The sequence below is a fragment of the Calonectris borealis genome, chromosome 30, assembly GCF_964195595.1.
Source record: "Calonectris borealis chromosome 30, bCalBor7.hap1.2, whole genome shotgun sequence".
NCBI classification, from domain to species: domain Eukaryota; kingdom Metazoa; phylum Chordata; class Aves; order Procellariiformes; family Procellariidae; genus Calonectris; species Calonectris borealis.
The window spans coordinates 2,146,937-2,169,268 of record NC_134341.1 but is presented as its reverse complement, the minus strand read 5'-3'; the positions used below and the strand labels follow the sequence as shown (position 1 = coordinate 2,169,268).

The 22,332-nt window shown below is 59.8% G+C and overlaps 1 protein-coding gene and 2 long non-coding RNA genes across 5 annotated transcripts; 2 read left to right on the top strand and 1 right to left on the bottom strand.

Annotated features, from left to right (window-relative positions):
• Positions 1–863: 863 nt before the first annotated feature.
• LOC142073789 (uncharacterized) lies at positions 864–2,279 on the bottom strand. Its single transcript, XR_012670469.1, has 2 exons — positions 1,655–2,279; positions 864–1,402 (listed from the first exon to the last, which is right to left on the bottom strand). It is a non-coding gene; the product is annotated as an uncharacterized LOC142073789 (long non-coding RNA).
• Positions 2,280–2,661: 382 nt separating this feature from the next.
• SP1 (Sp1 transcription factor) lies at positions 2,662–20,710 on the top strand. The gene is made up of 6 exons (XM_075133789.1): positions 2,662–2,774; positions 4,249–4,343; positions 5,047–6,544; positions 17,220–17,388; positions 17,549–17,748; positions 17,862–20,710. The coding sequence occupies exons 1-6, from the start codon at positions 2,768–2,770 to the stop codon at positions 18,179–18,181; spliced, it is 2,289 nt and encodes a 762-aa protein (XP_074989890.1). The 5' UTR covers positions 2,662–2,767; the 3' UTR covers positions 18,182–20,710.
• LOC142073711 (uncharacterized) lies at positions 6,912–13,236 on the top strand. Of its 3 annotated transcripts, none has more exons than XR_012670452.1 (3): positions 6,912–11,451; positions 11,654–11,828; positions 13,081–13,236. It is a non-coding gene; the product is annotated as an uncharacterized LOC142073711 (long non-coding RNA). The 3 variants fall into 3 exon arrangements; XR_012670453.1 differs by lacking the exon at positions 13,081–13,236 and adding an exon at positions 12,933–12,944; XR_012670451.1 differs by lacking the exon at positions 13,081–13,236 and adding an exon at positions 12,007–12,063.
• Positions 20,711–22,332: the final 1,622 nt, after the last annotated feature.

The window sequence follows — 22,332 nt, the reverse complement described above, 5'->3', positions numbered from 1 at the left end:
CTGGCCGGGACTCAGCTGCGGTGACAGGGTGGGGACAGTCCCCGCGTCCCCCAACCCACCTTGTGTCCTCCCCGCCCCCGGGCCCGGCTCTTTTGGGGCGGGGGCTGCGAAGCGCGGCCCCGGCAGCGTCACCGGCCCCGGGGACGCCACAACGGGGACAAACCAGCCAGGAAACCCTGGGTTTGTCCCCTTCCCCGGTGACATGGCACTGCTGGCAAGCCAAGAGGGGAAACTGAGGCACGGGGCTGGGTGGAGACATGGTGTGTGTGTCCCCTGCATGTCCCCAAGTGCCACCGCTGCGGGTCAGGGGGGGAAACTGAGGCACAGGGCTGGGTAGTCACACGCTCTGTGTCCCCAAGTGCCACCACCGCTGGTTGGGGGGGGGAACTGAGGCACGGGGCTGGGTGGACACATGCTGTGTCCCCAAGTGCCACCGCTGCGGGTCGGGGGGGAAACTGAGGCACAGGGCTGGGTGGACATACGTTGTGTCCCCCTGCGTGTCCCCAGGTGCCACCACTGTGGGTCAGGAGGGGAAACTGAGGCACAGGGCTGGGTAGACACACGCTCTGTGTCCCCACATGTCCCCAAGTGCCACCGCTGCGGGTCAGGGGGGGAAACCGAGGCAAGGCGGGGGACCGGTCCCACCCGCGGCTGCTGACGCCGCAGCTGGCGGGACACGGGCCCGGATGAAAGGAAGCGCCACGTTCGCTCGGCGCAGGGGACACAGGGACAGGGACCCCCCCTCGGCCCCCGACGGCTGTGGCAGAGGCGACTTCAAGGCCGCAGCGGGGTTTGGGGTGAAGTGGCGGCCACCTCCCCACCCGCACGGGGAAGGGGACAAAGTCACTGGGAAGGGGACAGCGGGCAAGACAACTGTCCCCTCCCCGCCGCCAGGGTTTTGGGGGACAGGCTCGGTGCGGTGCCGGGTTGTCCCCAAAAACCGCCGGCTGCGGTGAGGGGGGTTTGGTTTTATTTCACCTCCCCGGGTGGGGTCTTTGCTCTTTGTCCGGCGTTGTTTTAATGACTCCGGGGGCTCGGGGCCGGTGCGGTGCCGAAAAGCCGAAATAAAACAGTTCCGCTGGAAGCGGGGTGAGGTCGCGGTGAGCGCCGGCAATTTTCCAGCTGCGGGACGAAGGGAATTAGGCCAAAAAAAGTGGAAAATAAAAAGGTCACGGCGAAGACGGCATCCGGGCAGCTGGCGGGGCGCCGGGCGAGGGGCTCGCTGGCTTCGGCAGCGCCTCCAAAATCAACAGCGGGGCCTTGGGCGGGGGGGCTCCCCGCGCCGTGGCCCCCCGTTACCGGGGGACATCAAAGGGCGGTGGCCGGCGGGGACGGGCAGCGGGTAGAAAGGCGGCTCTGGCGGGGGGGCGGCTGGACGACGCCGTGTGGGGCGGCTTTGATGCTGGAAAGCGAAAAAATAAAAAGACATTAAATGTCACCTCGCGTCCCCCCCTCCCGGGTTTGTCACCGTCCCTGCCCGTCTCCCGCTGCCGGGGTGGCTGCACGGCCACGTCCCCGGGGACCCTCGCACCTCGTTTGCCATCAAACCCCTCCTTTTTTGTAAACCGGGGGCTTTTTTCTGTGAAATCCCCCCCAAAAAAGCCCCCCCCGCCCCGCCCATGCCCAGAGCAGGGTTGAAGCCAGGAGCTCGCACCGGTGGATGGGAGAGGCCCAGGCGTCCTGGCGGTGACAGTCCCTGTCATGACAGGGCCGGGTGCTGTGACAGGACGTGGGGCATGTCGTGACAGCGACTCGAGGGCCCGCTGTGGTGACAGGGCCCTGGGGATGTTTACACAGCGACGAGGCCCCGCCGAGGGCCTGTCAGGACGTGTCGCACCGGGATGGCGGCTGTCGCGACAGGGCTGAGGTGGCTCGTGACAGGAAAAGGTGACGCGGGGGGCGAAGAGCGGCGCTGTCGCGACATGGCCCGGGTTACCAAGCCGGCGTGGCCGCCCCGAGGACGCCGCCCGGGCTTGGGGACGCCCGGCTCCGGGCAAAGCGGCCGCCGCTGCCGGGGCGGAGCCAGCACCAAAATGGCGCCTTTTCCGCCACATTCCCGGCGCCGCCAAGCCGTCCCTCCAAGGGCGCAGCCCGGCCGCTCGCCCCGCCTCCTCGCGGCGCCCATTGGCCAGTTTGAGACGGACCGCCGTTCTCATTGGCGCGGCACCCGGCCGCGGCCGACGCCTCCGAGCTAGGATTGGGCAGCGAGCCCGTCAGTGTGCGAGCCCGCCTTCCCCCGCGCCGCGGGCCGCGCGGCCGGTTGGCGGTCCCCGCTGCCAGTCACTCCTCCGCCCCGCCTCCCCCCACCCATTGGCGGCGGCGCGCGCCCATCACGCCGCGGCCCACGCCGCCGCGGCCGCTCCCATACGGGGTCTCCCTGTGAGCCCGCGCGGGCGCCGATTGGCCCCCGCGGCCGCCGGCCCCCCCCTCCCGCTCCCCCATTGGCCGCCGCCCGCGGCGCTTCCCCTCCCCCACGGGGCGGGGCGGCGGGGGCGGTGCGCCTCCCGCCTCCCTCCCCCCTCCGCCGGCCCGCCCTCGCTCCCTATTGGCCGTCCCACCCGTCACTCGCCCGCCCGCGGCGGCGTCTCATTGGCGGACGCCGTGGCGGGGGCGGGCCGCGGGGCCGGGGCCGCGGCGCGCGGCTCCCTCCCTCGGCAGCCCCTTGGCGGTCACCGGCGGGGTTAGGCCGCCTCGTCAGCGAGCCGGGCGCGCCCGCCCCTCCTCCCCCCCGCCCCGCCGCCGCTCGGGCTCGTCCCCCCCGGCCACCATGAGCGGTAAGGACGGGCCCGCCGCGCCGGCGGGGGGGGGGCGAGGGGCGCGCGGCCGCCCAGGCACACGCAGACGACGGCGCCCGCCCGCTCGGAGGGGCCAGAGGCGGCCCCGCCCCACGCCGGGCCGGGCCCCGCCGGGCCGGGCCTCGCCTCGCCGTGCCGCGCCGGGGGGACCTGCCGGGGGAGGGACCCGGGGGAGGGGGAAGGCCTCGGGGGAGGGACCCGGCGGACGGGCCGGGCCGGGCTGGGAGCGGAGGAGGGGGCGGTGGCGGGGGGGGGGGTGTTGATGGGGGAGGCCCCGGTAATCGCGGGGGGGGGGGCACCGGCGAGAGGGGGGGGTGTGAGGAAGGATCCCGGGGGATCGGGCGTGGAGAGGAGGATTTTTGCGAGGGGAGGGTGTAGGCCTGGGGGGGGCGGCTGTGGGAGCAGGTACCGGGGGAGGGGGGCGCTTCCCCCCCCCGCCGAGGAAGGCGCTTTGCGGGGGCGGATGCGTGCGGGGGGGGGGCCGTGGGTGAGGGGAAGCCGTGCGGTGGGGGCCCTGTGTGTGTGGGGGGGGGGGAGCCGTGGAGTGGGGGTCCTGTGGGTGGGGGGAAGCCGTGCGGTGGGGGCCCTGGGAGTGGGGGGAGAGACGTGGGGAGAGGGGGGAGCAGCGGGGTGGGGCGGGAGGCGTGGAGTGGGGGCCCTGTGGGGTGGGGGGGAGGTGTGGATGGGGGCCCTGTGGGTGGGGGGGGAGGGAGCCGTGGGGTGGGGGGGAGCCGTGGGGAAGGTGTGACCTGCTGGGGGTGTTTTGGGGTGGCGGGGGAGTGCACGGAAGCAATGCTGGGGGGCTGGAGGGGACCCTGGTGAGGGGTGCTGGGGGGGTGGGCAGGAGTGGGGGGCACAAGCCCCAGGTTCTGGCAGAGGAGGAGGAGGATGTGGAGGCTCCCGAGCAGTGGGAGAGGAAGGATTGGGGGGGAGCAGGGACCCCCTTTCGGTGGGGTCAGAGGGAGCACGGATGGGGGAGCCCCGGTAAGGGGATCCCTGTGGAGCCCCGTGGGCTGGATCTGCCGTGGGGAATCCTGTGGGCAGGGCAGGCAGCGGGCCTCCGGGGTGGATCCACGGAGGGCCGGGGCAGGAGGTGTGCTCCCAGACCAGCGGGGAAGGCAAAGGGGAGGCCCGGGGAGGACCTCGACGGGGGCCAGGGAGTGTCCCGAGCGGGTGGGGAGGAGCTGGAGCCTGGAGCTGGGCCGGGTCCTCCTCCGCCTGTCCCGCTGCCAGCTCCCCTTTGGCAGCTCCCTCCGGTTCCCAGCCCCTTCGCGCTGGTGCCCAAGCAGCACACGGTCCCCCCCAGAGCGCCTGCCAGCGTGCTGTCCCCCCCACCTCTGCCCAGCCCTCCTGCCTTCCCTGCCCGTGACTCCCCGTGTGTCCTCGCACTCCTCATCCCCCTCTCCTGCCCAAAAATGTCTTTAACTCCCGCTGTCGTTTCCCGCCCGCGTAGACCAAGAGAGTCCCGAGGAGATGGCGACGGTGAAGCCCGAGAAGGGCGAAGGAGATGCCAGCAGTAACAGCAGCACAGGCGGTGGGGAGGGCCAGGTGAGTGCGGAGAGGGAGGAACAGCCCCGAGCCGCCGGCCTCCTGGCTCCGTTCACCCTGGGGAACTCGCCGTCCCCGTGGCAAAGTCCAGGGCCGGGCCGAGGTGTTTGTTTGACCCAGTCGAGCGTTACGCCGGCTCCTCTCCCCGGGGAGAGGAAGAGAAGGGCAAGTGCGCGCCGGGGGATCGTCACGCTGCCAAACGCCCCGCCGGAGCGCCGACCTGCAGCGCCCGTGGCTTCCTCTCCTCCCCCAGCTCTGCACGGTGCCCTCGAAAACATGACAGTTCCCCTGCTCCCAGTAAACACCACAGCCCCGACTGGCTCTTCGCCAGGTCGGGGTGCCCAGAAATGACTGTATTTCCCCAGAGTTGTTCTCCTGCGAGGAGATTCGTTCGCTTTGGGGTGGAGGAGGCATCTCTTGTTGCCTTTTACATGCAAACTCCCTCCCCTTTCCTGACTCCCAGAGGGTTTTTCCCTGTGGGTTCAGTCTGTCCCGGCCTGACAGCCCTGTGTCTGGCAGTTGTATTTTTCCGGCTGTGGGTGGGTTTTCTCAGGAAGGAGTGTTTATCTTTTCCAAGTACGCTCCTCCCTGCTTTCTCTTTTTTTTTTTTTTTCCTCTCTCCTTTTTTTTTTTTTTTTTTTTTTATTTTCGGCCTGCCCATCGGGCCGCCTCCCGCGTCTTTAACTCCTCCTCTCCTTCCCAGGAATCACAACCTTCCCCGCTGGCTCTGCTGGCAGCCACCTGCAGCAGGATCGAGTCTCCCAACGAGAACTCCAACAGCTCCCAGGGCCAGCAAGGCGGGAGCGGCGAGCTGGACCTGACAGCCGCCGCCGCTCAGATCGCTCAGTCGGCCAACGGCTGGCAAATCATTTCCGCCGGCTCCAGCACGCCAACAGCCTCCAAGGAACAGGGTAGCAACGGCAACAACGGCGGAGACGCCTCCAAAAGCCGGCCCGTGAGCGCGGGGCAGTACGTGGTCACGACTGCTTCCAACCTGCAGAACCAGCAGGTGCTCACGGGCCTGCCGGGCGTTATCCCAAATATCCAGTACCAGGTCATTCCCCAATTCCAAACCATCGATGGGCAGCAGCTCCAGTTTGCCACCACCCCTGCCCAAGTCAACGTGCAGCAGGATGCCTCTGGTCAGCTCCAGATCATCCCCGGCACGAACCAGCAGATCATAACGAGCCGAGCGGGGACGAGTAACCTCATCGCCATGCCAAACCTGCTGCAGCAGGCCGTCCCCATCCAGGGCGTAGGCTTAGCCAACAACACCCTCTCAGGGCAAACCCAGTACGTGGCCAACGTCCCCGTGGCTCTGAACGGCAACATCACCTTGCTGCCGGTCAACAGCGTGGCCGCCAGCCTGGCTCCCACCTCTCAGACGGTCACGTTGAGCAGCTCCGGCTCTCCGGACAGCAGCTCCCAGCCGGCCACCTCGGGTGCAGCCATCAGTTCCACCAACACGGCCACGTCTCATGCTAGTTCCGGCGCCTTTTTTACCAACGCCAACAGCTACTCCACCACCACCACCACCAGTAACATGGGCATCATGAATTTTTCCACCAGCGCGACGGTGGGAACCAACGTCCAGGCGCAGACGCCCCAGAGGGTCAGCAGCGTCCAGAGCTCGGACTCTCTGCAGAGCCAAGTTTCTGGGGTGGCTTTGCAGCCGGGGCAGCAGAAAGAGGGGGATCAGAGTCAGCAATCGCAGCAGCAGCAGCAGCAGATCCTGATCCAACCTCAGCTAGTCCAAGGAGGGCAGACGATCCAAGCCCTCCAGACCACCCCGCTCTCTGGCCAGACCTTTGCCACTCAAGCCATCTCCCAAGACGCCTTGCAGAACCTGCAGCTCCAAGCTGTCCCCAACTCCGGGCCCATCATCATCCGAACGCCCACGGTGGGTCCCAACGGGCAGGTGAGCTGGCAGACCATCCAGCTCCAAAACCTTCAGGTTCAAAACCCCCAGGCCCAGACAATCACCTTGGCCCCCATGCAGGGAGTGTCGCTGGGGCAGACGGGCAGCACCAGCACCACGCTCACCCCCATCGCCTCCCTCCCCAGCGGCACTGTCACGGTCAACGCTGCCCAGCTCTCCTCCATGCCAGGCCTCCAGACTATTAACCTCAGTGCCTTGGGAGCGTCTGGGATCCAGGTTCATCAGCTGCAAGGGCTGCCGCTGGCCATAGCAAACACTGCCGGTAAGTTGTTTTGTCTCGGTTCCTTTCCGTAGCCGGGCAGAGGAAATCGAAAGCCAAGCGATGTTGCCTGGCTGCAACGCAGCTGGCTCCGTGCGCCGTCTGGACTCTGTGGGGTTCAGGGCGCTGGCACAGCCGTGCCAGGGCTAGAGCTGGGGGTGATCGATGCCAAACCGAGTTGGCAAGCGGGCTGGCGCTTTTGCTGGCCCTGGGAAGGAAGTATTAAGCCTCTGCCGATCGCCAGAAAACGCTGAAACTCATTTGGGGGAATTTCTGATCTAATTAACTCTCTTGGGCAGCTGATTGCATGCAAAGAAACAGAGGGGATGCCTGTGAATGGGGAAGGAGGGGAGACGTGCGGAGAGGAGAGGCAGGGGAAAAGGGGGACGCTGCGTGTGTCGCTGAGGGTGAAGCGTGGTTTTGCGCGAGGCCGCTGTCCTGCTCCGACAGCCGCCCGGGGGTCTCGGGTCGGGGTTGGGGAGTGGCTCAGTCCGGCTCAGCTTCTCTGCTGCGGGAGCCCGCAGAAAGAGTCACAGCCTTAAAAACCTCAGGAATAACTTAAATCCCCTTGCCCTCCCCCTAGAAAACAAACAAACAAAAAGCCCTGGGGAATTTCCTTGCAGGGGCGGAAGAATGGGCTCTTTAAGTATATATTTAGCCTAAAGTTGGGTGCTGGTGTGGGACGCTGTGATCTCATCCTGCCCGCGTTCACGGCTGGCGCAGAGCTCCCTGCTCAGTTCCTCCCGGATCAGCCTCGTCGTCTCCCAAAAGCTCCCACCAGCCCGAGGTTGGGGGTGCGTGGACATGGGGTGTGAGCTTGAGGCTGCTTGGCTTCCCTTGGAAATACCGTGCCTGCCTGTATGAGGGGGCCGTAAGCTCCTGCCGCGGAAGAAATCGGTGCCGAAAAGGAGCTCTGCTTGCTTTTCCAGTGTTTTTCTTTTCTTTTTTTTTTTTTTTTTTTTTTTTGTTCTGGCTCCAGCTAAAAAGGCAGTTGCTCGATTTAGTCACAGCTGAGAGGCAGCAAAAAATGTTGCTCAATCTGACTCGTGCTTCCTTCTCGCGAGAGGAGGCGGCTGCTCTCCCGGAGTTGTTTTGCAGCAGTATTTTGGGCTGTTGCTACAGCAGCTTGGCTTGCAGGCGTCCGTGGGTTTATTACAGCCTGCGCCGCAGTCGGGATTAGCCTGATCCTTGGATTTCCCCGAGCGGAGAGACCCGCTTGTGCTAGAGCACGCTCGTTTTCGCACCCAGAGGGGTGCTGATGGCGCGTCACCTCTTTTATACGTGGAAATGCAGGTGGTGAGGGGTCTCTTTCGGCTTCGCCTGCATGGGTTTGGTGGGATCCCCTCGCCCTGCAGCCCAGCGGGGCCGCTTGCGTCGAGGCGTGCTTGTTTTGAAGGCGCCGGAGAAACGCATGGGCAACTCCTAGTTCCTGTATTTGTGTCTGGCTCTGCCCTCGGAGGTGGGGCAGGGAGGAACGCTCCAGAGACCACCCATCCAACGCGCTCTCGCTGGGGAGCCGCCTCCTCCTCCTCCTTTTTTTTTTTTTTAGCTCAGCAGCTTGTTTAGCTCTTGATCCGCAGTGACAAATTCACCGTCCGACGCTGGCGGCTGCACCCAGAACCACGGCCGAGGGCCTCGCTCTTCCTTAGCTCGGAGGATGTGACGTTCAGGCGACGCTTTGATGTTATTACGTTTGAAAAACCAGAGCAGGGTTCAGGTTTCAAAGGGCTCGCGGGGACCCACCGAGACCCTCGCTCGATGGGACCGTCAGTCAGGCTCCTAGGACGAGACCGCAGAGGCTGCGGCGGGGACGGAAGGCTCCCTGGCACTGATCCCTTCACACAGTTTGCGTGGTTTAACTCCAGGCTGGAGGAGTTTTTCTCTAGCTGGGTCCGTCAGACATGGCAATGGGTCCGTTTGTCCCCCTGCCACCTGCAAAAAGCCCCTCTCCGCTGGGTGCTGAGCCCCCCCGGACCTTGCACTGGGTGCGTCGTCTCCATCCGCACCACGGCCGCGTTGCTGAGCCATCCTTTGCCGCGTTGGGGGGCTGCGAATGCGGATCCCTCCCTGTCCGAGCTCTCTGCTGGCAATTTAAGGGAGCGGTTTGTTACCGACTCTGTTGTCCAAATCGCTGAACATTTTCCATGAGGAGCCTCCCCTTCGGCTGCTCTGCGAGCACGTACCACGTGTGCTGGAACTTTCTGCGTTGGTTTTCTGCTCGAGGCTAAGAGTTGGGAGGCTTTTTCGTAGCAGAAAAAGCTCCTCTGCTTCCGAGGAATGGAAAATAAAACCCGGGTTTGCTTGGGAGGGGAGACTGGCAGCTGGTCTTCCCGGCCCCTTGGGTTTTGCCACGTGTTACGGCGTGGTGGGGAGAAGGGGGTGCCCGTGTGTGGCGAGGGGTTTCGGTAGCTGAGCGTGCACCCCAGCTGCCTCCCGGGCTTGCAGCCGTCGCGTTTCCTACCACTTTTCTGCAAATCTGCTGTAGCTGAGCTGCTTCGAAGAGCTCAGCTCAGCTTCCTTCGGGGCTGACAGCTGCTCCCGTGTCCTGGCTTGGCTGCTGCCGGCCTGTGGGAAGCGCATGTCTCCCCTCCTGAACCCCACTCCAGTCCGTGGGCAGGGGGACTCCTCTGGGCTGTGGCTCTCAGCCCCCTCGTGAGGGCTGGGGACGAGATTTCTGCATTTTGCTTTCTTTTCTGCAAAGCGGGGAGGGGAAAGATCCCCCTGGAGAAAAGGACACCTAAAAAGGCTCTTTAAAAATCAGATTTTTGCTCTTGGGCATGAGGCAGAGCCCAGCGTTCTGTGCAAATGTAACTCCTCAGCCTGTGTTTGTATTAATTAGGTGGTTTGCAGGCTGCCTCCTCCTCCTCAGCGTTAGATGGGCTGTGAATTAGCGCCGGTGGCAGAGACATGAGAAGGTCTGTGACCGTAATGGGCTGGTATGTGGGCAAACAGGCCTCGCAGCCGGCTCTGCTGCGAGGGGAAGGCAGCCACGCAGCCGGGGAGGGGATTTCCTCGGCTGGCATTGCCCCAAAAACCCGCGCGTGGGTTTGGGTGCCACTGCTCCCCACGCAAGTGGGCAGCAAAACTGCCCCCCGCCCCGGGATGAAGGAAAGAGGTTTTGGGTGCTCTTCTGTGGATGTAGCAGTGCAAAGGTGAGTGTTGCAACACTCGGACACCTCAGTGGGGTCCTCACCCCAGAGAGCAGCGTCACCCGAATGTCACCCCAGTGCTGGCCTGCTCGGGAAGGGGACGTCGTGCACGAGGCCCCTTCGCGCGGAGGCTTTGTGGCAAGCGGGGTGGGGGCGATTTCGAGAATTTTGCGATGCCGGGGTTTCTCTTCCCCTTTTGAGCGAGCTTTAGGGAGGAGGAGAGGGACTTTTTTTAGCTCCGTGTCCGTATAGTTTTGCCAGCGAAGTGTTTCTGCCCCACGTACCTGTCCCTGGCAGAGTCCTGCTGCTTAGCGCTCCGTGCCTCGGAGGTAGAGAGCCCTGCCTGGCTGAGGTATGTGCTGGGTAAACAGGCGTCCACTGGTGGCTTCCCATTAGGCCAGCGCTGGAGTTAAACCCCTCATCCGAGGCCCTTGTCTTGTGCAAAACAGCCGAGCGCTAAAGGATGTTTTATTCCAGGGGAGGTTGGAGCTGGAAGGGTGCAGGGAGCACTGGTGGGACTGGGGAGATGTGCCAGCCCCCAGCCGTGCCCCTGCCCAGGGGTGTTTTGGCAGGATGAGCTCCCTTTCGGGGCTCCGTCTATCATTTGGACAGAGGCTTGTGGTCAAATGGAGCAGTGGGACGTAGCAAGGACATCCTTCTGAACAAAAAAAAAGCCTTCGTGGGGGAAGTAACCCTTTGAAATCTGTTTACCAAATGCATCCCTAGCTCTCTGCTGCGACTTTGTTCTTCCAGGGCTCTTTCCAGCCGTCGGGGCACTGACACAAAGACCTGATTGTCTCCTATTTTCTGTTTTTAAGGGAAGCTTTGTAGCAGGGCCTTGATGAGACATCCACATGGCATCGTCTGCGGAGGGGAGGGGAAAATCGGAATCAATCTCGGGCCAGCAAGCCCTGACAGGATCTCTCCTTAACGTGCTGTAATTGTTTGTTTCATTACGCCCATGACATCACGTCAGAAAATAATTATATTGTGAAATTTCCTTCTCTAAATTCTAGCTGGGCTGGACTTTAAATACCCTCCCGGCTTCCTTGGCTGACCTCTCTCCTTGCCATAATAAAGAGGGTGGTTTGCTGAAGAAATTCCACAAATCCCGAGAGATCCCGGGGTCTGCTTGGGAAAAGGGAGCGATCCCGATATAGAGCCTGCATTATTGCAGTGCAGCTTCGTCCGGGCGAGGTTGTGCCCCGCACAAAGTTGCCATGGGTTTGGGGCTCCACGGGGCAGCCCTGCTCCTCCTCCTCCTCCTCGAGGCCGGGGCTCGGCCGCCCGGCAATGGGAGCGGGTAGGCAGCCGCGCTGGTCGGACTGGTTGGGTGCTGCGCACCCCGTGACTCCTTGCAGGAGAGGTTCCTCGCCCGGCTCCGGACCGTCTCGCCGAGCCTTAATCTTCCCTTTCCTTTTATCTGTGCCGACCTCAGCCCCGCTGCCTCCTCGCCGAGGAGCGTGGTCTTTATCGCCCCTGCGCAGGAGCTGGATCCGGGGCCCCGAGGAGTAGGGGTAGTTTGAGCGTGGCTCCTTTCCAGAGCGTCGGCTCTCAGGGCGCTGGCTCCCACCTCGGAGAGGCTCGCGCCGTCCGGCCGTCTCCCCATCCCGGCGCAGAACGTCTAGATTAGATGTCGTGAGTGATGCGGGCACAAATTCCCCCTCTCTGCAGAAGGCCGTGATTAAAAACACAGGCTTTGAGGCTCGGAAAAAGCATCTGCCCTTGACTGCGACGGACGAGAGGAATACGGAGGTTCAGGTGCGGTGAGAAATGCCCGCGGGGGTTTCCCCGTCTCCTGGGCGTGCTTTGGGCTGGGCTCAGGCCACAGCCCTCCTCCTCCTCGGTGGTCACGGGGATCGCCCTTCCCAGCTGGGCATTTTCCTCCTCCTGTGCTCCTCAGGCGTCACCAGGGACTTCTCTTTTTAACTAACCTGAGTTCTTTTTTGGTGTGGTTTGGTAGGACCTGCCTATGCTACGGGGTGAAGGTGCTCGGGCTGCCGGTTTGGTTCGCCCTGGCAGGGCCACCCCAGCGAAGGCTTTGGCAGGACTAGAGGCTTCATCCCAGTTTTGTGGCAATCCAGACTGGAATTAAAAGGGCAAAGGAGATCTGCGTTTCAGTTTGCAGCGCGACAAAGGTATTTAGCAAGTCGAGGGGGGGGTCAGGGATCTAGCAAATTGGACAAGGTGACTCCCTAACTCTCCTTCACGTCTCCCCGCACGTCACGGGGCTGGGCGGACGCAGCTCCGGCTCCCCTTACAGCCCACCTCGCTCTTGACCCGACATCTCCATCCCTATTTATTTCTTTTCCAAAGGAAGTGTAATTTATTGTGACGCACAGAAACCTCCAACAATTAAAGGATATCGCCCAACTTGCCGTGTGGCTTTTCAAGTCATTAAACTCCAGATTAAAACCCAATTACTCAACGTGCTGCAGTCTGACTTCAAAACTGCACCATCTTACGCAGCCAGGCACTGTGTGTTCCCCGCTCCGCTGTCCATAACTCCGAAGAATTATTAAACGAGAGCTTGGCTAATTTACATGAATGACTTCCTACTGCAGATTAACTCATTTTGCAAATTAGTGAGGAAATCAAACGAGATAAAAATCAAGGGGACTGCATTACAAAACCTACTTTGTTCCTTTGTGTAGCAAGTACAGCTTAATTGTCTTTGATCTGTCTGGAGTAGAGCGTGGTGGTGTGTTTTGGGGAGAGCAGTCAGCATCGGCGAGGCAACGCTGCTCGCTGCCACCCCGGGCTTTCAGACTCTGCCAAAAAAAAAAGAAAAAAAAAAAAGAGGAGGAGGAAGCGGGGAGAACTTGAGTTGTGAGCTGGGAAGGTTTGATTCTGGGGTTTTTTTTTTTTTCAGTCTGTCGTCCGCCGTGAGTGGAGATGTGCCGAGAGGTTCGGGGAGCCCCGGGGCTGCGTGCCACCGGGTTTTGTTGCCCTTTCTTTTAGCTTTAAAACTTCCTCTTGCCTCTTTTCATTGCGTCTGGAAGCTGACATCAGTTTGTCACGCGTGCCCTGCTCTGCGTGGTGACGACTTACCCCCCTCTTCCTCTCCTGCCTCTGCAGAGTTGCAGCTGCCAATGTTGCAGAGTTTGCACAAGAAACCATTTTCTTTTTTTTTTTTTTTTTTCTTCCCCCGGATCCTCCCTAAAAATGAACATCGACTCTGTTTCCCCTCTCCTAAGGTCAGCTGGGGTGGATCTAAAAATGCTCCTCTCTTCCATCCACAGGGCATTTCTCACCTCGTTTTAGTTTGCTAAATAAAACGACTAAACCGAAGCACTTTTCCTCCGACGAGCAGTTAGAGGACAAGAAACACCTTGTCTTGAGAGAAGTCACAAGCCACGATTCGGGTGCTTTGGTCTTTTTTGGTTTTAGTGTGAGACGGGCAAACAACTACCCCTCTTCTCGGGGGTCTCGGAGGTCAGTACCCCCATCCCGTGCTGACGGAGCAGGGGCTCCTCAGGCAAAGACAGGTCGGGTACAGGAGCCAGGCGCAGCAAAGCAGGGTCAGCTCCCGCCCCTGTCTTCTCAGGCAAGTCCCTCCCAGGGTTTTCCAAGGATTAAACCCCCTCCTTCCTCTGCTATTAATATATTTTTTCAGGATTTCAATGACCTGAGCATGGACCAGGGGCTTGGCAGCCTTCATGAAAGCTTTGGTCTTAGAAGTAATCTATATTAGTGGAGATAATAAACGTAAATTATCCAGCTGGTTTCTCTCCGCCAAGCTTTCTCCTGAAACTGCAATATTCTGGAGACTTCGGCGCGTCCTGATATGTGAAGAATGAAGCGTGTACGTACAAGATCTGTCTTCTCTTGCCGTAATTTATTTATACCTTAATTAGATGCGAGCCATAGATTACCAGAAGGAGGATTTGGTTTTTTTCCCCTCCATATGACATGCCAACAGACTATAAAACGCTGCGTAGGCTTTTGCATGTTTGAAGATTGAAGCCGTTCCAAGACATAAGGGCTGGATTCTCCCCCTCCCAAGTGTATTTTGGGGAGAGCGCGTGTGTCGTCTTCCTTTTTACAACAGCTCTCCCCGGACGGCACATACGCGACAGGGAAATCTCTAATCTGTCGCTGTAACACAAGCTGTCGTCGTTGGCTTATAAAGCTTAAAAAAAACCCAACAAACCCCTCCCTGGTTCCCTCCATGCTGGTTTGAGGCTGTAAACATATGTTGCAAGAGCTGGAGGGGGGTCTGAAAAGGTTTCGTCCTAAAATTGCTAAACTTTGTGGGGAGCGCAGGAATGTTGCTGAGGTATGGGAGGGCCCAGCCAAGATTTCCAAGCGGGGCTCAAAATTGTGTCCCCTTTGTGGGGGACAGACAATTTCCTTCCTTCTGCCCGGCGTCGTTGTTGAACAGCCAGAGCTGGCCTCTGGTTGCCGTCACTCGATGGCCAACAATATTCCTCTCCACCTTGGTGTCCCGGTGTCAGGGCAAACACAACCACCACCGTTGCGGTTATAAACGCTACCACCATGCAGGAGCCCCGTCCCAGGGCTGAACTGGTCCGAGTGTATCTGTCACGGGTGTTATTTACAGCATCTTTTGGCTGTGATTCAGCCGAGCGTTTCCTCCTGGACTGGAGGGGACCATCCGCGGGGTTATATGGTCTTTGCGGCCGGCACCGTCCTTTAACACGCGGTGCTGGGACGCGGATACGTGAGCGCATAACACGGACGACATCCATAACACGGATGACATCCGTAACACGGACGACATCCCAGCTTCTGCTTAGACAGCGCCGTGTGCCTCATCCCCCTGCGGACAAACCGGCCCCAGCGACACGTAAGTAGAGCCGGGACGAGCGGATGAGTCAGGGTTCGTTTCCTTGATTGCAACCCTTCTCTCCTGGTTGTTGCTTTGATGCTCCGGGTGTCTCGATCCTCGATGGCAAAGGGTTTGCCCAGGAAATCTGGACCCCTGTGGACTTGGGGGACAGAGCAGCCAAGCCCTAATTTCAAGCCTCCCTGTTTGCGTCCTCCTGCCTGGGAGAGCGGAGCTCTTATTGATGCCGCCGTGGCCCGGAGGAGTGAAATCGGAGCTGTTCCTCTCGCTGAAGGAAGCCCAGACGTGGAGCATGGCCCGGCTGCGTGCATAAATCCCCCACCGGCCACGCAGATCGTTGGCAATGCCACCGCAGAGTTGTCGGGCATCGCCGCCCTGAGCTGGCCGATGCCCCAAGTAACCAAGCATCTATTCCTGGTGGCTTTTGTCCTTTCCTGAGCGTGGGCCCCTACCCTGGCTCCTCCGCTGAGCTTTGCCAGGGCACCACTGACACCTGCTGGTAACAGCAAAGCTGTGGGGCCCGGGGAAGGTTGCCCGCTGCCAGAAACTCTTCGTCATTCCCCCCCTCGCTGTCTCCGGGTTGTGAAACTCCCGCCCGGCCGCAGGAAGAGAGCCCAGCGTGCGGCTAATGGACGTTCCGGGACGGCGTAAGTCTGAAGTTTATCCTTCTTCAACGCCAGCACCTCTCCTGCGGATGCTTCGTGTGCTGCCTCCTGCCTAGAAGCTGTTACATGGAAAACCAGGTTTTTAAAGCAAATTTCACCGCTTTCCTGAAGGTACTTGTCCCAGCAGGGCTTCTCAAAAGGCTGTGCTGGCCTCCTGTGGTACCACCGCCGACGGCAGCATCTCGGTCCTCACGCCGGGGAGGTGGCCTTTGTTCCTGCAGCCCCGTCGTGATGCAGCTCTGGAGGACGCCGGCAGCAGGACCATGGGCTGTTTTTTGGGAACGCCGGCTTTGGAAACTGCAGCTATGTGACATTTGTGCTCCATATTTAAGCAACAGCTTCCAGATACTGGGAAGAGGAGATGGAGTGATGGACCCCAGGGCTCCAGGACGCCCCTCGCATCCCCATGTCCCCATCAGCCTTTGTCAGGGCCGGCTGGCACGGTCCTGCCCGTTAACTCGTCCTCGCTGGAGCCAGCCGGGCAGCTGCTGATAAAGAGCACCAGGAAAGCCCCAAGATGGGTGTTTTTGGGGAAGACTCGCCCCAACCGCCTCATTTCCCGGCAGCGGGAGAGGATCTCCGGAAAGAGCGGCAGAGCACAGTGTCATTTGCTGTTGGGGACAAGCGTGTTTTATCTCGGCCCCGTGTTCAAACCCCACCGTGTTCAGGCACTGATCTCAACCCTGGCTGCCTGCTTGCGAGGAAGTTGGTAGGAAAAAGGTGAATTTTGGGCTCAAATCGCAGCCCGTAGCCAGCCAAGGATGCCGCCGCCCGTCCGGCGGAAGCGTCTTGGCTCTAAATCTGCCGTTAGACCTATTGGCATATGTTAATTGCAGCTGAAAAGAGATTACTCAGCCTGCCGTCTCTGCGCCCGCTCCGGCTTTTCAGCATGAAAATAATCAAGCAGCGGAGCTTGAAGGGAAATAAAACACTTGTGAAGTGTAGATGGGGTTATTGGAGAAGCAATTAGATGACAGCATAAGCGTAGAGCAATAAAATGGCAATGAAAACTGATAGACTTAAAAACTTCCTACCCCTCAACCCCCCCCCCCGTTACGAATGGTTTATGTTTGTCTGCGTTTGGGAGCTCGTCAGCACTACCCTGCGGTTCCTACGGCTTTTATAATTGGGAATTGCTCCTTGGGAGAGGGAGGGACCGCGCTCCGCGAGCAGCACCAGATGATTTTTCAACTTTATATATATATCTCTCCCTTTCTGTAATCGCAGTAATTAACCAGTGAGCGCGTGCCGATAGTATCTTCGCTGATGGATGCTGCTGAAGACTACGGTCTTCCAGCCCGCTTTATTTATCGCTGCCGTTTTTTTTTTGGGGGGGAGGGGGGGGGAGGTGGTTGGCAGGAGGGTTTGCATCTGCTTTGTAAATTTGCTCCTGGATTGTTGCTTTCATCGGGTTTAAGCTGGAGAGATGTTTGAAAAGGGAAAACTGCCTCTTTCAGCCCAAAAGACAAGGGGGGAAAAGGGACCTGGGTGAGGTCGGTAGCAAGATGTGATTCGGAGAAGCCCGGGTTTCCCTCCGTGATGTTTTGACGCTTGCTTTATCGCTGACACCGATTCAAGCTGGCCGGCGCTGCTCGGTTTACATTTTTGCTCTGTTTTCTGCGCTAGGTTAGCTGAAATAGCTGAAATAGTTGGCAGGTGGCTGGAGTGACGTAGGGGGGGGCTGTTTTTCCTGAGAGATGCGGCTCTTGCCTCTCCTCTGGACACAAATCGAAGGGCATGGACCAAAATGTGGGGCGATGTGTGGGAGCTGGGGGGACCCTCGCTTTGCTGGGGGCTGTGGAGGGCAGGGGGAGCCCCGGGGCTCTAGGGAAGGCTTGGTGTGGGATTGCCAGGGCTCGAAAAGACAGGAGCCTGTGGAAAACCGAGGGAGAAGGCTGCAATTAATAATTTCCTTCGGCTCGAGCAAGCCGAGACCCCCCTGGCTTTGTGGCTGCCGTGGGGAAAGGTCGGGGAAAGCCCCTCTCGCTTCCCCCCTGCTGCTCGGGGCTTTGCTGGCCGAGAGCCCGCGGTAACCTCCTGTGTTTTCCTTCCAGGCGACCACGGTGCTCAGCTGGGTCTTCACGGCACGAGCGGAGACGGGCTGGGAGACGAGAACGCGGCTGTGGAGGAAGGAGAGACCAGCCCGGACCCGCAGCCCCAGCAAGGACGGAAAGTGCGGAGGGAAGCGTGTACCTGCCCCTACTGCAAAGACAGCGAGGGAAGGTAAGGCTGCTCCGCCGCGGATCCGGGCTGCCCGAGCAACCTCCAAACCCCCAGGAGCAGGCTGAAACCCCAAAAATGCCTTGTTTAGCTCCATTTTCCCTCCCTGCGGTCAGCTGGAGCTTTCAGGGTTATTTTAACTCTTCCCCTCGGACTCTTTCAGGAGCTCTGGGGATCCAGGTAAAAAAAAGCAACACATCTGCCACATCCCGGGCTGCGGGAAGGTGTACGGCAAAACCTCCCACCTCCGGGCTCACCTGCGGTGGCACACCGGGGAGCGACCCTTCGTCTGCACCTGGATCCTCTGCGGCAAACGTTTCACCCGGAGCGACGAGCTGCAGCGACACAAGCGCACGCACACAGGTAGGGCTCGGGATGCTGCTTCCCCCCGTCACCTTCTTGCCGGTCTGGGTTTTGGGGCGGGGGGGGAACTGGTCCAGCCTCTGCCTGACCCCTTTCTCGCTCCCTTCTTCCAGGGGAGAAGAAATTCGCCTGCCCGGAGTGCCCCAAACGCTTCATGCGGAGCGACCACCTCTCCAAGCACATCAAGACCCACCAGAACAAGAAGGGAGGCGCGGCCAACAACGTGGCCATGAACGTCTCCGCCGTCCCCATGGACACGGGGGCCTCGGCAGAGGGTAACGGCGGGGCCACCCCCTCGGCCCTCATCGCCACCAACATGGTGGCCATGGAAGCCATCTGCCCCGAGGGCATCGCCCGCCTGGCCAGCAGCGGCATCAACGTGATGCAGGTGGCCGACCTCCAGTCCATCAACATCAGCGGCAACGGGTTCTGAGGGCGAAGCGGGACGCGGGCACCGGCGGGCGACACGGCGGCGCCGGGCGGCACGGGGCCGAGAGGCGAGCGGAGACGGAGCCGGGAGCTATTTTCACCGCGAGGGCGACGTCCCTTGTCACCCTCCAGCACTAAAGCCCAGCTCCTCTTACCTGGGATCGCAGCCCTCCTTGAGCTGTCCGACCTCCGGGGCCCGGTGACCACACACGAAGGCCAGAGCTATATATATATTTTTTAATTTCGGCTTGACCTTATTATTATTTTTTTTTTTTTTTTTTCCACCCCCTCTCCCTCCACTCCCTCCCCGAGATCCGTCTGCCCCTCCGTAGCTAGCCTTCGACGCCATCATGCCTTGGTAAAAGTATATGATCGTTGAAATACTTTTTAGCAAAAAAAAAAAAAAAAAAAAACAAACAACCCAACAAAACAAAACAAAAAAAACACCAAAAAAAAAAAAAAGAAAAAAAAAAAAAAGAAAAAAAGATTCTATATTATTATTATATATATAAAAATATAAAATGTGTTCGTTTGAGAGAGGAGAGATTTTGCTGCGACCATGGCTTGGTCTCTTTGATGCCTTATCTTGGAACAGGTTGACCCTCTGGGACAGTTCGGACAGTGCCCGAGCTCTCCTTCAGACCTTATATTACATTTTACATTGTAATCTTAAAAGAAAAAAGAAAAAGGAGAAAAAAAAAAAACACCACCCCAACCCCCCGGTCTTTTTTGTACGCTTTGCTTTTAGGTTGTTCTTTAATTTCTTTGTAATTATTTGGGTGAGGTTTTCCTTCTCCCCCCCCTTGTAAAAAGAGCTGCCCTCTCCTTGCCCTTCACTGGACTTTTTGATCTTTATTTTCCAGCGATCTTCTTTGCGAAGATCCTTTTCTTCCGGCTTTTCTAATCCTCGCTCTGGCGGGCTGAGCGGTGACTCTACACGTGGAATCGATTTGTAAAGGGTTTCGTGCAGGTTCACTCGAGCTATTTAGCGGAGGGTCTGGGACCCGGCGCGTTGGGGTACGGTGGGAGACGGCTCCGGAGGTTCTCCTGGGGGAAAAACGTCTTTTTTTTTTTGGTTTTTTTTTTTTTTTTTGGCCGCCGTTGGTCTTTAAGAATAATAATAATCCTGAAAAATCAGCGCCTCCGGAGCTGGTCAGCGGGAGACGGCACTTTTCCACCCCGGAGAGGTCCCAGCAGCGAGGGTGAAGCGCGGAGGGGACGCGGTTTTGCCGTCATGCTGGTGGAGATGGCTCCTGGCGCTTCCTCCTGGAAAAAAAAAAAAAAAGGGGGTGTCGGAAATGGGGACGGTTCAGGGAAAACCCTTTTGGTTTTCCAATACCTGGCTTTTCCCACCCCGGGAGGACCGGGACGGCTCAATCCTCTTCCGTTCTTCCTCCCACACCCTCCTCTTCCTGCTCCCGTCCAGACAATGTCTGCCCTTTCCCCTCCGGCCGTAAACAGGCAGGGGCTCCCCTGCCCGCCGCAGGAAGGAGCCGTGGGGGGGGCCCAGCGCCGTCCCCCCGATACCGGGGGGGGGTTTCATCTCAGGGTGATGCAGAGCACGCGGGGCAGCTTTATTTCCTTCCCCGAAACGAGGCAACGGTGGGACGTGGATCCCAACCGCCCCCTCGAAACCGCAGGGAGCCGTTCGGTGAAATCTCTTCTTGTTTTCGAGCAGAAATTTTGGGGTGAGATGAGCACGAAACGGGTCTGAGCTGGAGAAGAGCGAACCCCGCCGGGAAGCTTAGAGGAGAGCTGAGCAGAGCGGGCGGCGGCGGTTGTAGGAGCCATCCCGGGATGCGGAAACCAAACCCCGGTTTGGAGCTGGAGAAGGTGTTGAGCTTGCGTTAGCGGTTTGGAGAGGTGGAGGCGGCCGCCGGCATTCCCGTCTCGCTGGGTCGGGCTCGTCGCGTGGATCCCCTTTGATTCCGGGGGGGAAAGCCGGCACGGAGGCCAGAAGCCCCCGGTTTTGCTCGGTTTTGATCCACGAATCCCACCTGCCAACGGCGTCTTCCTCCCTCCCCACCCGTTCTGCCGTATCGTTTTCTAGAAGCGTTTTATTTTTCCCTGCCTGAGGATAACCAGGAAAATTCCCGGGATGCGAAGAGCGGCGATTCCCATCGCCGTGCTTCCCGCTCCCGGAGATGCCTCCTCCCGCCCTGGGCTGCCCCGGTGGGTTTTGGCATAGCCGGGACCACCGGCAAGGAGACGTCGGCTCGGGGCTGAGGTTGCCAAAATCACTCAGGTGGGCTGGAAAGGCCTTTGGAGAGGAGTCAAACCAGCGCTCCCCAGCCGGGGCACCCCCAAACCCCCCCCGGGAGAGCCGCTGGGGCCCAATTTTCTACCAAACCCCGAGCCCACCCATGCTCGGACGCTTCCCACGGCAGGGTGGGCTCACCGGAACCGGGGAACCCCTGGAATCCAGGGATCCCCTCCCTCCGGAGCCGAACCATCGGTGGCAAAACCCAGCCAAACTGTGAAGCGCGAAGGTGTTTTTACCTTGTTTTGTGTTTGGTTTTTTGTTGTTTTGTTTTTTTTTTTTTAAAAGAAAAAAAAAAGAAAAAGCTCTGCGGGGGGCGAGGCGGCGAGCGTGGCGATTCCTCCGGCCGATCTTTCCGCTCTCTCTCTCTCTCTCTCTCTCTCGATATATATTTTTGCATTTGTATATTTTTATATAGGAAACTTTAAGCATTTGTATTTTAATAATCTGTGAAGCACTATGAGTTCCCCAGCGCGTCGTGTCCGTCTCCTCCCCCCCCCCCCCCCCTTGATACTGGAAGCTACAGAGAATTGGTAGAAAACAGGAATTTTTTTTTTAATTTAATTGTTGATTTTTTTTTTTCTTCCCTTCACCCCCACCCCGTAACGTGGGGGTCCCTGAGACACCCCCCCCCCCACCCCGCTTGCCGGCTCTGCTCCGTCCCAGCCCTCCCTGCGCCTAGCGGGAATCAAGTGCCAAAACCTCGCCGAGGGGACGGGCTCTGCCGCGGGGTTTTGGGGTGGGCCCCCCCCCCCCCCCCCGGTGACGTTCCCCGTCATCCCTGATGGAGCTTAATTTTCCTATGGAAACGCGGCCGGGGGGGGGGGGGGGACACGGGCCCTCAGTGGGGTCCCAGGGGACCCCGGGGAGGGCAGGGGTGGGCTCCGTGTGGAGTCCGGGGTGCTCACCACCCCCCCCCGTGTTTTGGGGGGGTCGGAGGATTTTGGGGTGGGGATGCCGCCGGCGCTGCTCCCCGCACCGGGGTGGGGGGGGGGGGCAGCTGGACCCGTTCATCCCCGTTTCGGCTCTGTGGCACCCAGGTCCCTCCCTTGCTCCGTGCACCCCACGGACCCCCCCCCAAAAACACCCCCAGCAGCCCCCCAAAACCCCTCCAGCCATCCCCGGGGGGGGACACACACCCAAAAACGTGCCTTGATAAGGGGGTGACAGGCTGGGGACGAGCCCCCGCTCCCCTCCCGCCTCCCCCAGACTTTTGTATCCCCCCCCAAAAAAGGGGGTTCAGGGGTGGAAATGGGGGTGTCAGGGCCGTCCCCAAGGCTTCCCCCATCTCCCAGCTTTAATCCACCATCACCCCTTAATCTGGGGGGGCCGGGGCTGGTCGTCTATGCAGCGGGGGGGGGCAGGGGGGTCCCGCGGGATCCGGCCCCCCCACACTGGCAATAATTCTCCCTGTCGAGAACTTCGATCTCGGGGTGTCTGTGCGAGTCCGGTTTTGGGGTTATTTTGGGTGGGTTTGGTTGTTTTTTAAAAAATCCGATGTGGCCGAGGTAATAAAACCCGAAACGCATTTTTTGGGGGGGTTTGTTTGGGGTTTGGGGTTGGGGGGTTTTTTTTTTGTTTGTTTGTTTGGTTTTTTTTGGTTGGGTTTTTTTTTTTGGTTTTTTTTTTGGTTTTTTTTTCCCCAAAGTGCTATTTTTTTGTACAAAAAGACTTAGATGAAAATGTTAGTTTTTTGGGGCTCCTTTGTAAAACGGGGAACGACGATTTCTTTTTGTAATAAACACGAGTCGCTGGCGTTGTCTGGAAATCTTCGACGGCCGGTTTTGGGGGGCTGCTGGGGGGGGGGGGGGAGGCGGGCGGGGCGCGGGGCTGGGATTCAGTCCCAGCTGGGGAAACTGAGGCACGGCACCAGCTTTGCCAATGGGAGGGGGGGA

Excerpts from the sequence above, each read along its gene's own strand:
- SP1 (XM_075133789.1), top strand. Across the intron at positions 6,545-17,219 it reads GGCCATAGCAAACACTGCCG|GCGACCACGGTGCTCAGCTG; the intron begins GTAAGTTGTTTT and ends TTTTCCTTCCAG. Across the intron at positions 17,389-17,548 it reads TGCAAAGACAGCGAGGGAAG|GAGCTCTGGGGATCCAGGTA; the intron begins GTAAGGCTGCTC and ends GGACTCTTTCAG.